Genomic DNA, 14,166 nt, shown 5'->3' on the forward strand with positions numbered 1-14,166 from the left:
TGATGTCACACTTCTTGCTACCCTTGTCATAAATTCACAATTTCACAAACCTCTCTCCCCCTCAGAGCATGACATTATTTGTGGATGATCCCTTAGTTCTATTCATGCCAAGTTACAAAGCAAACAAGTCTTCAAGCACCAATATATCTTTATTCTACACACTTATCCTTTTTAGCACTGAACATTAAATAAGCAAGTTGAGCAAAATCTTAAGGGGTTGTCCACAAATGATGTCACAATTTGAGGGGGAAGAGGTTCATAAAATTGCGACAAGGGGAGGGGGTAAGGTGAAATGTGACATAGAGGGGAGGGGGTCAAATGTATTGAAAAAAAATGTGACATTATTTATGGACAGCCCTTAACTTTTGAGTTTATTTTGCTATTTTTCCAAATGCATGTCAAAAATCTGCTATGAATAATATTCTATAACAAAAAAGTCATAATATTAGTTCTACCATCAATAATATTTTATAATACATAAATAACAAACACAAATGTACAGGGCTGCCACTGGAGACTAAAAAAGCGACTATTGCGACTATTTTGAAGAGTTGCAGACTATAACGACTATTTGCGCCTAAATGAGGACAAAAACGACTATTTTGTGAAAAACTGCTACTATTCCAGCAAAGAGGCGACTAAAATATAAAAAATGTGACGGGTGTGTAAAAAAAAAGAAAAGTTTTTGGAAATAATAAAAAAAAAGATTCAGCTTCAAGTATCATCGGCTGAAATGTTCTAATTTCAAGCTCACTCAGGTCTGCCAAATTTTGCGAAAAGCCCCGAAATGGGTTAGCACTGCTTACTTGTCCTTGGCGATAAATAATATCGCCAAGGACAAGTAAAACAGCCCTTTTATCTTTCTTTTTTCTCCTGGTGCAATGAGGCACTAGATATGTATTTCTTGCCAACAATAATAACAAATTATTATTTTTTTTTTTAAACTTATTTTTTGAGACACTTCAAAAAAGTAATTACCGACTGCTAAGTTTTCATTGTTTTATAAATATCTCTAATATATGCACAACTTTTACAATCTTATCACTGAAATAAGATTGGCATGAAACCATGTGTAGAACATCTTTTTGCGTGTAACTGGAGAGAGCTCTGCTTGTCTAGGTGATCCTGCTTAGATACCATGCAGCTGAGTTATGTCTGTTCATCAAAGTATATGTAGCATGATTTAATATTAATGCTATTTAAAATATAATAGGAGACTATTTTAGATACTATTTTTCTTGTTTGGCGAATATTTTGCAGACTATTTTTTTATTTAAGAGGCTATTAAAACGAATGTACCATAATCACAAATATACAATTGATCAAATTTATGCACATTTGTAAACGACTGATAAGGACATTTCATTTCAAAAACTCCAGGCTTTTGGTTCTCTATCCAAACAACACACATTCTTTTTTCTTCATTTTAAATTTCTTTACAATTCTCTTTTTCCTTCTATTTAATTGAATCTCTTACTTATCTTTAAATATATCTCTCCCTTTTTATTATTTAATTTTCCCCAAATAATTTGATTTTGGTATCAGGGATTGGATGATTGGAACTTAATTGAATATATAGTAATTTTTCACTTCTCAATAAATATATGCTGAAACGAATATAACGTATCATATATTAACACCTATAAACACACGTAAATAATCAAAATTGAAGCGTGGAAACACCACTCCAATTTGTATTCAATAAAATTTTGCTTTTTTGTTTCAGTAATAGTTTTAAAAATGCAAACACTTTATATATAAATGTAAGACAACATATATGTCTTTCTTAGAATATACAATATATAATGAGAGAACTACAAGATAAGTATTTCTATAATATATAAAACTATGAGACTCAACTTTTTTCACTTGCACATGCATATTTACACATGTGTGCATGAATTCAATATATATCAATGTACAAAATACTTTGGTACAATTTCTAAATACAAACTTAAAAATACAAACAAAAGGCATCATGTAAAGTCAGCCGTGGCAGAATATCTGTGAAGGAGTAATGCGTAGCATGTGTCACAAACTCTAACAGGTTTTGCAGAAGAAGGCAGAGGCATTGTGTTATCTGAGCAAGCATTACAAAATATGTCGCCACAGTGTCTACAATGGTGCTGGAAAAAAAAAAACTTTAATGCAAAGCAAATTGGGTTAAGAATTTAACATTATAAATGCTTTCAAAAATCAGTGCTTGAAATAGGATACTTTTCAAAAGAAATATTGTACATTCTCGTTCATCAGGACTAAATAGCATCAAAGGAAGGGGCGGGTATAGGGAGAGGGTCATGACAGTCGATACTATTATACATTCCCATTGCATTCAACCACTTTAAGAATCAAATGGAAGCAATTGCAGTGATCTTTTTAACTCATTAAAAAAAATTTAAAGCAACCATTTTAAATACTAATTCTTTTTATTGCTTATGAAATTAATTTGTCACAAATTTTCCCTATTAGGTGCATTATTCCTGGCCCCTTTGGTGCTTTTTGATGACCAGGCCCAAATTACTAAATAGGCCAACCTGGCCGTGGATTAGGGCCCCCGACATTTAGGGGTCATCAAATGGCTGAAATTACTTTAGTCTGTTGCTAGAACTGTTTCAGTCGATAACTAAATTTATAAAGTTTGAATATAGTAGGGGGCCCCAAAAAAGTGTTTGGCCTAGGGCCCATCGATATCTTAATCGGGCCCTGTTGTGATACTCAAGCAGAGGTTCGTTGGTAGGGGAAAACAGAGAGGGGGTCAGTACTCAGCATCCCGCCCTCACCCCATTGTTTGGTAGTCTGTATCAGTCCCTGACCAAAGGAAATCCGGATAATCAAAAATCCAGGCAATATGGCTAGTTAGCGGACAAAATCCTTAAATTGGTAAACTTACCATTTATTACAAGAAAAAACTTTGTTTTGTCACAAACTTGTGCAGAATTGTTTACAGGACATTAAAACATAAAAATAATTTTTTACATGATTTCTAAATAAAGAATTGGTACCTTTCAAACGTGAGTGCCGTTTGATTAGAGCATGAGCATGAAAACGCTTCATCATCAATATATAACAAAAAGAGCTAATGTTTGGGTCACTTATAAATTACATTATTGCTATCAGTTTAAAAATTATTATCTATGTAAACATAAAATTAAAAGAAAAACATCTTTAAATTCAATCCGGATAAACAAGGTTCTACTGTGCATTAAAAATGCTCTAAAGCAACATGTGCACTTACTTTTCTTCTGGCAACAGAAAAAGATTTGTTACATTGTTTACAAATGGTGGCTTCTTTGTCATGTGTCCATACTGCTTCTTTCAAAGCCATCTGATTTTCTTTCAGATCTTCAATCTGTAGTTTGGATCTAAAATAATGAACAAAATGATCACACAAAAGGAAATAAAAGTTAAAAGAACAGAGAAGAGAAATTTATACAAAAAAAAAATATTATTCTTAATCGTTCCATTTGAACTCAAACTATATTTTCAACAAGTAGATACATGGTTCATTACATTAAAACTTTCTTATCAATTATGGAAATAATCATTTGTATGAAGCAGGTACATGCGAACGTTTTGGAGAGTGGGGGAGGGGGCAAACAAAAAAATAACCAATGGAGCACTTTTTTTATTCAAGATTTAATCTGGTAAACATAGCATTAAAAATGTATCTACAAGCCAAACACACTTTTTCTTTCTGGGGCTCTGCAGACAAATTCCTTGATAATGGAATCCAGTGCAAGTCTGGCGGTAGGAGATTTGTGGATATTTAGCAGGAGCAGCTGAGTCAAACATTTTTGTGACATTTTTGATCTCATATAAGTTTTCACTTGCCAAAGAGAACTAAATGACCCTTTGGCTGATGCTGCTGAAGCAGGAACTGTATTTAAATACTTCATAGAGTAGCTTTCTAACAGTTCTTAATTCTGCTACCAATATCTCACAGACATCAAAGAAAGATAATGCTCCCTTTGTTATTGTGGGTAGCAGAATCAATGAAGCCTTTAATTTTTCTATATCAAAGTCACTTGCGTGAATACCAAATTTATTTTGCAACTGAGTTCCTCTTGCTTCACTTGTCAGCACTTCTAAATTTACAAGGTTGACTATCCCAGTTTGGTGGAACCACTTTTTAATTTCATTTACCACTATGTACATTATTTCGAAAAAGCATTGTCTGAGTTAAACAGTTTCTGTTACATTAGCAGCTACTGAATTGTCAGAAATGTTGGAGTACTCTTATCGACGTTGAACTTTTCTTTTTCATGATGACTCTGGTATCTTCAAACACAAGAGTTCCGCGGTTTCCTTAATTTCTGTCCAGAGACATTCAAAATTTTCTTCCGTTCGCATATTGGATAGCGTGTCCGACAGAAGTTGTGCACATTTATTTGCCTTAGTAACCCTTTAGCTTGGTTTTTGTAGAACTTTAGCAAATTGTTCACAAAGACAGGGTTCATACTCTATTCGGATGAAGAAATTCCATGACTTTTCCAAGACTTTTTCATGACTTCATAAAAATTTTCATGAGTATGAGTTCATAAAAATGTTCATGACTTTGTTACATGAAGAGAATAGTACTATTTAATGTCAAACTTGCCCATTTTTTTCGGAAACGAGCATTAGCAAAACTTTTACATGACTGAAACTACTTCATCGAAGCACTTACTTGTGACTGAAAACATATCAGTGCACACTGCAGAAACTAATAAACTATTCTTATTTGTCTTTATTATATAAATTTAAGCAAAGTAAAAATATAGTGAAACAATATACTGATGTTTAAATGCCTAATAGATATTTAATAAATATGGCAGAATAGTAATGAATAGGACAAAGTTGGAAAGAGTCATTATTAAGTTTCCAATAATAAATTTACTTCATAAAATATTGCGCTTTGGTATCAATAGTGCTTCTAATCATCCATGTAACTTGACAGTACTATTTTTGTTCATTGGAGTAAAGCCACAGTGTCAGTAAATTCATTTTCCTAAATCAGATATTTCAGCTGGCCACATGGGGGGATCAGTTTTGAGAGCTGTATGTTAGGCATCACTGTTTGACTATTAGAATATCACTATTTCTATGACTAAAGTCTTTACTTTGGAAAGCTTTCAACTGATTAAGAAAAACTCTGATAAATTTAATTGAATTACGTTTTCTGAATGGGTGTTGGAAAAATCAAGAACATGCAAATCTACTACTACAGAATATAACATGTAAGAAGTGCTGAAAATAATGTTGAATTAAAAAATTAGTAATGTCCCGGCAGTAAAATTTCATTACGAAAAAGACGGGTGGTTGTAACAGAAGCAGATGCAATAGGATTCCTAAACTCAGATTTGTTTTTGGGATTGTTCATTTTTCAAGTATTAACAGCTTTTACATGCACTACTGTTAAATCACTCAAGATTTCTAATGCTCTTTTAGCTGCTGTTACTTAATTGCTGCCCAAAACATTTTTCCATGACTTAAAATAAATTTCCATGACTTTTGATGAAAATATTAATTTTCCATGACTTTTCCAGGTCTGAAATTTGTCAATCTTTTTTCCATGACTTTCCAGGATTTCCATGACCCGTACGAACTCTGCAAAGAGCGAAAATTTTACAGGCTACCTTTAACACGAACAGTCTTTTTTCAGCTGTATTTTATATCCCCTTAAAGGGATTCTTTTGTCATCTGAAACTCTATTTCTATCATCTAAAATTGCTGCTACTGTCTGCAGCACCCACTCGTAGTTAGTAACAAAACGGTGTAATGCAGTGACCTGAATGCACCATCTTGTTGGGCAAAGGGATATGAGGTGGGATACTTCTTTTACTTCACTGTCCTAGTCACACAGAGTGAGAACAATGTCCAAATATGTTTTTTTTTTCGTTTTGCTGACAATAGGATGATGTCCGACACATCTTTCACCAATGCCATGACTTCACAAATTAAAGGTTGAACAAGTAAAGGTTGATGAACAACTAAAGAAGACCCTGCCTTTTGTGCATTTGAGGATTTTTCTTGTGAGTTTGTCACATTTTTAGGTTCATTGGGAACCTCACATTCTAGTCACCCTGGCAATGGAGGGTTATCTTTGCTTGCTTAGAAGGCTGCCCTCTCAGCCCATAAAATAAATATCAATTCGATAAATAATTTAAAAGGCCAAATATAAAATGAGCAAAGCTTACCGAAACTGATGTATGGCATGCGCTGTGGTGATGACTAAAATTAATTCTAACTTTGAAAGTAATGTGAACTACAGCTGAAATGTGTAGCAATGCAAATTACTCCTTAATTTGTCATTGCTCTTAGCGTCATTGGCCAACTTAAATGGATGAAAAATCAGTTGATGAACTATTGCTTCTTGAAAGTCATAAAATGAGTATGTGGTAGTCAAGCTACTGATGGAATTCTTGGAAACGACGTTGCATTTGGGTTTGAGAGCAATTGTTAATTCATTGCACCGAGGCCATGACAGACCTTCAGCGAACCAGCTTTTCCCCCATTAATCATTTTGTCCCTCCCCTCCCCCACCTAGTTGGGTGGTATGTCCTGACCTTTTCTTTTTGCCTAAACTAGGGCACATCACAGCGCTTCAATTAAAACTGGAAATGGCCATGTTCCATGTTCCCACCTGTTGCTACATCTTTTTTTGGGGCTTGTTTGCTATATTTTTGCGCATCTGATAGGTCACTAATTCTCATTTCCGAAAAACATACATACTTTTAAATTTAGTATTTTTTTCCCTTTTACTATCGATTATATCCACCTCCAGTAATTTTTACAAACATTTAATAACTGAGGGGGGGAGGGGGTAAGATGTTAAGTTTGCCTGCTCTCCTTTGGAGACTGGGGGGGGGGCAACCCCCCCCCCCTTCCCGCCGCCTGTTGGCACGTGCCTTACATGAAGGACTGGTGAAGGTGAAACCTCATTAAACCACCACTAATGGTGGTTTGCCCCGTCACTAAGGTTGGTGGTTTAACAAGGTTCAACTGTGAATAAAAATTTTAAAAAATCCTCATATAATAAAATCTACACTTTATTGTCATGAAAACAAGTTACTTTTAATGCACAGACATTGTACTGTCAAAGAAACATTTGTTACAGAATTCATTCAATTTTATTGAGAGTATACAGAGTTCTCTGCAGTCATCTTGGTTACTTGGTGCTTGGTATAACAATGAGGTTTAAGAGAAAGATAGAAGAAATGATATCCGATCCTGTTTGATAGCAAAACACCGTAACAGTATCTGATTTCTGTCTCAGTCATTTTTACACATTATTTTTGGTATTAGAGTTACATTATGTAAATTAGAGTTAACTAGTCACAATGTTTTGTGAATTTTACAACGAACTTTTCTTAAATATCATTTTTAAATGAATCTCCTTCAAGTATATCAATAATTGTAAATAGCTTTACATAAATATTTCTATCTGATTAAAATGTCCTGATTAACTTACGGCCAGACATCTCTCATCATAGTTACTTCAAGGACGTGCAGCATCCCCATGAAGTACCTATATCAAGCAGTGCCTGATATATGAAACTTGTAATTAGTGCAAAATTAGCTAGCAAAAAATAAGAAATGTCATAAAATGCGTGTCTTAAATCAGACAAATTTTGGAAGTATTCTCTTCTTTTTTTTCAATTGTTCATTTTTCATAGAAAAAGAAAAATTGATACAAACTCTTTTAACTGGCAACCCATTTCTTCCAGCGTTCTTTCATGTTCTGAGCTCAAAGTCTGTAATTCTGAATGGCTGATTTTTAGCTTCACATATTCCTAATAAACAGACATGTAAGATAAACAAAAGGCATAACAATAAATGTCGAAATAGAATAAAAATTCATCAAGCACAAACTTACTACAAAATTAGACAAGTTCAGATGTTATTGGTTCAGCGTGTTTCAAAAGATATAGATGTAAGTGGTTGTTTCAAAGTTTTTATGCTGTCTGTTGATAACAAGAAACAAAACATATGATCTGATGGAAAAACTTTTGAGTTAGATCAGAAAGATAACTCAACACCACATATGCAGCAGAAAGACAACTATGTTGATTTCACACAGGCACAGAACACGTTAACTCTGTTGATGCGTTTTATATAAAGAATGACAATGTTGTGGCCATAGTTCTTTTGAAAAAATGACTTCAATTATTCACAAATGATCTAAGAAGCACTAAGGGTTGTATGTGGAGCTCACTGCCCTTTTTGTGTATGTAAACAGGTATCTATGTTTTTTCTTAAACTGTGCTTACAAAATGCTTATAAGTGCTTTCATTTGAATAAAAATATTGCTACTCGCCCTAAGAATTGCAATCATTTTTACTTATTTTACACTATTTATTAGCGCGAATTAGGAGTTCTAACACTGTGGACTCCTAATTCGAACCCCAGGGCTCCACAGACTACTTTTTAACACAGAAGCTGTGTTAAAAACCCTCAATGTGTATAAATAACTTATCTTTCCAAAATACAAGTTTGTTCCTAAACGCATATACAATCATTCCTTGTTATTTTTTACTAATTTTGTTTCAATTTTTAAGCAAGCCATGTTGACAAGCCTCGAAGCAGCTACCTCTTTTAATGACTGATTTTTCTCAGAATGGAGAGTAGTTGCTCCTGAGAAGTTTACTATATATATATAAAGGACAAACATTTTTGAAATCGCTGTTGCTCAGAAACTTCAGGAAGAAATGCATGCGTGACATGTATACATTTTATAAATTCAATAAAACTCAACAAAAATGAAATGCTAATGATGGCTGTTTTGTTATCTTACTTGCTCCATCAACTGCAATTTTTTAATATTGTCTTTCAGAGTGGAGATCTGTTTCTGATAATCTTCTATTGTAGACTGCAGAGATGCTCGCCATTCTCTTTCAATCTTCAAATCTGATTCCAAAACTGATCTGAAAAAATATATTAAAAAAAATCTGTGATTATCACAAATAAAAATTAAAACTCCAAAGACTTTAACTAACATCAAACCAGATACTAATAAAATTATAACACTTTGAATGGCAATTTATTGACAAGAACACAGGAATAATTTGGAAGTTTTTGAAGCTTCTAAGCTCTCACCCCCCCCCCCTCAAAAAAAATCAAGGCATTGGGAATAATTTGTTGTCTAAACAAGCAACACACTAGGATCAGAAATAGAAGGTTAGAATCTCAAAGTTGCAGACAAGTATTGCATTGAGAAAATTAGAAGCAATGTGATTTTTTGCCCTAACCCTCATCAAGTTTCTAGATCGAAGTTCTTTTATTTAATGTACACTTAAAGCCTGTTTTTATGTGGTGCATGGGAATCGCATTAAAAAAAATCATATTTAAAATTTCGCCCAAAACTTCACGAGTGGCTGTAAAGAATAGTTTTTGCAACACAATTTTAAAATATTTTTTCATGTGGTGGACAGGGATTGCATAAAAAAAGTCTCACATAGAAAATAGCTCAAAACCTTTAGACATAACTTAGGGATTTTGTCTTTAAACTATAATTCAAGACACGGCAGCTACTTTGAACCTTACCAAACTTATTATAATCTAATTTAAAAAAAATACATGCAAACATTTAAAACAATTTTATTTACATGTGTTCTTATTTTTCACATGCAAAACTGTTCAAAAGGTATAACCATTTGCAGTTTGCAAAACAGGGCGAAAACAGGTTTGATTCTACTAATTTCCAAAGTGATTTGCATAAAAAAATGTATGAAAAAAATTGAACGATGCAGTATAGCTGTTAACACTTCATTGTCAGAGATACAATTTTTAGAGTTAGCTTAGTTAATTTAGCTTTATTGAGAGTTTATGTACAAGAGTGACAAAACTGGTAGCTAAGTTGTTGAAATACACTAATAGAGGCTTCATAAGCTTAAAAGAGAAACATCTTAAGAACCTTTCAAACTTAAAACATGAAGTGTTCTCCAGAATTTTCTAGGTTTCTTGGTGTTAGGTTCGAGGAGTAACACAAAGATCAGATGACACAGACATGTGATTAGATAGTATTTGATGATGAAATACTATGATAGCACTACAGTATCTTTTGGGTATCTAATGTTTAGAAATGTAACAGTATATGTAAAAAAATGGCTTACAAAGTGCTTTCTTTAACTCTTTTAGTTCATGTAATGAATTGATAGTAATCTGTAACATAAATCAACTAATTATTTTGTACAAGCAAATGCTTACATAAACAAATGAACTTCAAACATTACCTAATTTGATCTTTCTCTGCTAATTGTGAGCCAAATTTTCTTACAAGTTCTTCATTTCGACTTTTAAGTTTCACCAAGTCAAAGCTCCTATAATAAAAATAACGTTAACTGTAGTGGGAAATATTTACTGATTCAAACAAAAAAAAATACTATTTTCTTTTACAGACAAGAAACAATACCAGTATAAGCAAAATAAAACGATTAGTAACTTTTATACCCCAATGATGTTTGAATGAACTTTTCTATCCCATTGATGTTCAATTCTCCTTTTACTTTATTGATCTCATTCCAGTCAGTAACTTTTCTCAGGGGACTAGTTTTATTCATTGTAGTAATGTTTCTAAAAAGAAATGTTTCTAAAAAGAAAGTTTATTTACTTCTGCAAAAGCAGCACATTGAAATTAAGTCAACATTGAAAAGTTCATTGGAATGGAATTCAAGACCACATGTTTCAAACTCAGCGTCATAGCTACAGTTTCTGCTGCTGCCCAGGGTGATTATTCAATTTGCCATCCTTTTTTTGCTAAATAGCAAAAAACTGAATGCTCAAAAGTATTTAAAATAAAACTAAAAACCTAATTTATGACAGAAAAAACTAATTTATTCCATATTTTTCTTACAGACAAAAGAAAAGAGTTCAGGCTTCTAGTGAAAAAATTTCAAAATTTAAGTCAAAAACTGCATACAGTGGATGCTGGTCAATTGAATCAACGGCTTTAATGAAATCAAATTGCCAAAAATTGAACAAAATCCACCTTTATTGATTTTGCCTCTTTATGGAATCAAAACTGTTTAGAACAAACGTGATTCATGTAAGCAGCGGCCAATGTATTTATGCAATTTGTAGTAACAATACTAGAAAAGAGAGTTGGCTTCTCTTCCCAATTTTTTTCATAGTTGAAGACAGTTTTGGGTTGTTGTTTTTTTGGTAAAGTTAAGGAGTTGGGATTGTTGAAACTGCAATTTGAGGCTATCAATGGGGTTTCCTCCCAAAATATTTTCAAACTTGAAATAAATTTTAGGCTATCTTTGGCTAAGCAAATGGGAAAGGTTCAGGGTCTGTCTTTAAAAAATTCCAATACCAAAGTTTCAAAAACAAAATTGTAGGCAATGCTTGGTAACATTATGGGGTGGCTGAATGTCCGAAAAAATGTTGGGAAGTCAGACGGTTCTCCACCGAAAACTTCAAAAAGCACCTTAAAAATGTGACTTTAGAATTTGTTTGATAGCCTTAGAAGAATGAGAGGGTGGAGTGAGCTTTCCTAACAAAATCCTTCTTAAAACTGCAGTCTATTTTAGGCCTACTATCTTTGAAAAAAAAAAAAAAGATTTTCAATCTTTCCTCCGAAATCTAAAAATGAAATTCAAAGCTATTTGTGATGATGTTTGAAGATACAGGTTTGAGGCTCAACCTTAGAACATTTCTGAAGATAAATTACAAAAAAATGCAATTTTAGGTCATTTTTAGAGACACTGGATAAAATGGGGGGGTTTTTAGGGAGACTCCTGGGAAAATCTCCCAACACTCATTTTAGGCTATCTTTGATCCCCTAAGGGGAAGGGTCAGGGTTTGAATACTGCCTTTAGTAATTTGTTGGTAGTGAACTTTTACAAATTGAATATTGAGTTAAAAGTGTGCAAGATCTATTGGAAATGTTTTGGGATTGAAGGCCTTAAATTGTGCTTTAAGGCTACGTTTGGTGACATTAAGAGAAAAGACAAAGTTTGAGAGCCCTTCCTTGAAAAGTTTTCAACATTGAGGCTCTAAAAACCCAGTTTTAAGCCGTCTTTGGTTTTATTTGGAATACTTGATCAGAGTTCTCCCACGTAAAAAAAAACATTTTGGAGCTGTGTGGCAACATAAGACAGTGTGGGGGGGGGAGAGGGGGTATTAGAGATTGGAGTCCCAAACAAATGCCATCTAACGCTATGTTTGGGCATGTTAAAGGAGACAGAGTAGGTAAGTGACTCTGCTCCCGAAAATAAACAAAACTGAAGTCCTAAAAATGTAATTTTAACTTATCTTTGGCTCAACCTCAGAAATTTTCTTAATTAAAAGTTCTAAAAACGCATTTTTAATGCCTCTTTGGTCTTGTCAAGCAAGTCATGACTCCTTTTTGGTTCTGCACTTGGGCGCAGCACTTAAAGTTGACACACTCAGAATTTACCACTCAGGGCATTGTTCCAACCTACCCCCTCCCCTTCCCCAGAGCCAGTACAGCTATATTACTCAATTTGAATGATTCTCTTTATAACTGATAGAAGATGATCCAATAAAGAAACCCTAACCTTCGATTAAATATTCTGGTGATTTGAAAGAAAAGATGTGAATCACACACAAAAATCAGAACTTTTAATGTAAATTTGAAAGCTTTACTTAGACATTTTACTGATTTAATAATTTTTGTTTAAATAAATGATGAAATGGAAACCTCATTGTTTAAAGGAATTTTGCAGACTTTTTTTTTTTTTTTTTGATATTTAAAGGAATTTTGTTATATTTATTGACTGTTTAGACAGTAATATTAACAGCAATTATTACTAGAGTTGTGAATAAGTGCTTTTTTAAAAAAGAACATAAAATTTATTCAGTTTTAACGAAAATTTTGTTATGAATGATCAATCAAAATAATTACTGAAACAGACAATGCTACCTCAGAGATGAGCAGTTATCTCTCCTTGCTCCTGTTGTCCCTTTGATAAAGAGTTTTTTTGACAAGAAGGTTTCTAAGAAACTTTCTTTTAAAATCAAGCGCTAACTTCATTTTAAGTTAATAACTTAAGAAATTTCATTGTTTACTCTCTCCATATAGTTAAACTCTACAGTAAAAAAAAAGAGAGAAATACATTGGTCCCTTGATTCTCCCCAGCCACCTGTAGCTTCAGACAAAGGGGGCGAAAAACCAGCAGTAGTGCTGATGTATCAACAAGAAAAGCATATTTGTAAAGGGTGTACCAAAATTAACGCAAGATTTGAATTTGCCACCATTTTTTCCATAAATTGTTGGCAGCCATGAAAAAAGAACAATTTGACAGTTGAGAGTTTAGGGTTAGTAAAAATGGGGTGTTATTGTACCATACAGCTAGAGAGAGTGAAACATTTCAATTACTGCATAAGGCATTTCCTAGTCGCGTACTCTCTCATTTCGGTGATCAGAATTGGCACCCTAGGTCGTGTAATTTAACATTTTTAAATTTCTTCTTATGGGGTTATTTGAATTCAAAGGTCTATGTCAACAAGCCCACAACCACCCGTGCATTACCGTGTTGCGATACCGAGCGCCAATAACAGTAACTGCTTGACCAGCCTCAACTTTCATTATTTTTGAAACAATTGTTCAATAATGAAAGCGCGTTATTGTATCGTATAACGCTCCATTTTTGATTACCCTAAACTCTCAGCTGTCAAATTGTTCTTTTTTCAGGTTTGCCAACCATTTATTGCAAAAATGGCAACAAATTCAAATCTTGCATTAATTTTGGGACACCCTTTATTAGAATAATTTTATTATCATAGTCCTACCAAAACCTAATACTTCAAAGATTATTATTATTACTTTTTTTTGCCTCCAGTGGTTTTTTTTTAGGTCATTTAAAGCATAACTTAGTTGTAGGAAAAATGCGTTGAATCTTTCACATCAAAAGTATTAAATCGTCGCCCCAAAATAGCCCCCCCCCCCCAGCTACTCCTCTGTTCAAACTTAAAAGGAACTTCTTTTCTGAAACAAGTGTGTGCAGCTGTGCCTTAACAACACAAGAACTGAAATCTAAAATAGCATTCAATGCCTTAAAAAAAGTGATCCAAACACATCACTACTTTTGCTTTAACAATCAGTCAATTACCGATGTAACCAAATATTTTTCAAAATTAAATAAAAAAATACGAAAGTACTACCAAGATAATGGCTAATGATTAGAACAATTAAGAATAGGCTTATCAGATTTCTGAAACATC

General features: G+C 33.3%; 1 protein-coding gene across 1 annotated transcript in view; it reads right to left on the reverse strand.

Annotated features, from left to right (window-relative positions):
• Nucleotides 1-727: 727 nt before the first annotated feature.
• LOC129219860 (RUN and FYVE domain-containing protein 2-like) overlaps nucleotides 728-14,166 on the reverse strand; it is a 97,139-nt gene continuing 83,700 nt past the window's right edge. Inside the window, exons 12-16 of the mRNA XM_054854172.1 lie at nucleotides 10,212-10,298; nucleotides 8,774-8,903; nucleotides 7,678-7,772; nucleotides 3,236-3,362; nucleotides 728-2,126 (exon numbers count right to left, since the gene is read on the reverse strand). Coding sequence (XP_054710147.1) covers nucleotides 1,977-2,126; nucleotides 3,236-3,362; nucleotides 7,678-7,772; nucleotides 8,774-8,903; nucleotides 10,212-10,298 — 589 coding nt within the window. The 3' untranslated portion in view covers nucleotides 728-1,976. The remainder of the gene's footprint in view (nucleotides 2,127-3,235; nucleotides 3,363-7,677; nucleotides 7,773-8,773; nucleotides 8,904-10,211; nucleotides 10,299-14,166) is intronic.

Source organism: Uloborus diversus, chromosome 4 (genome assembly GCF_026930045.1).
Source record: "Uloborus diversus isolate 005 chromosome 4, Udiv.v.3.1, whole genome shotgun sequence".
Classification (NCBI taxonomy): domain Eukaryota; kingdom Metazoa; phylum Arthropoda; class Arachnida; order Araneae; family Uloboridae; genus Uloborus; species Uloborus diversus.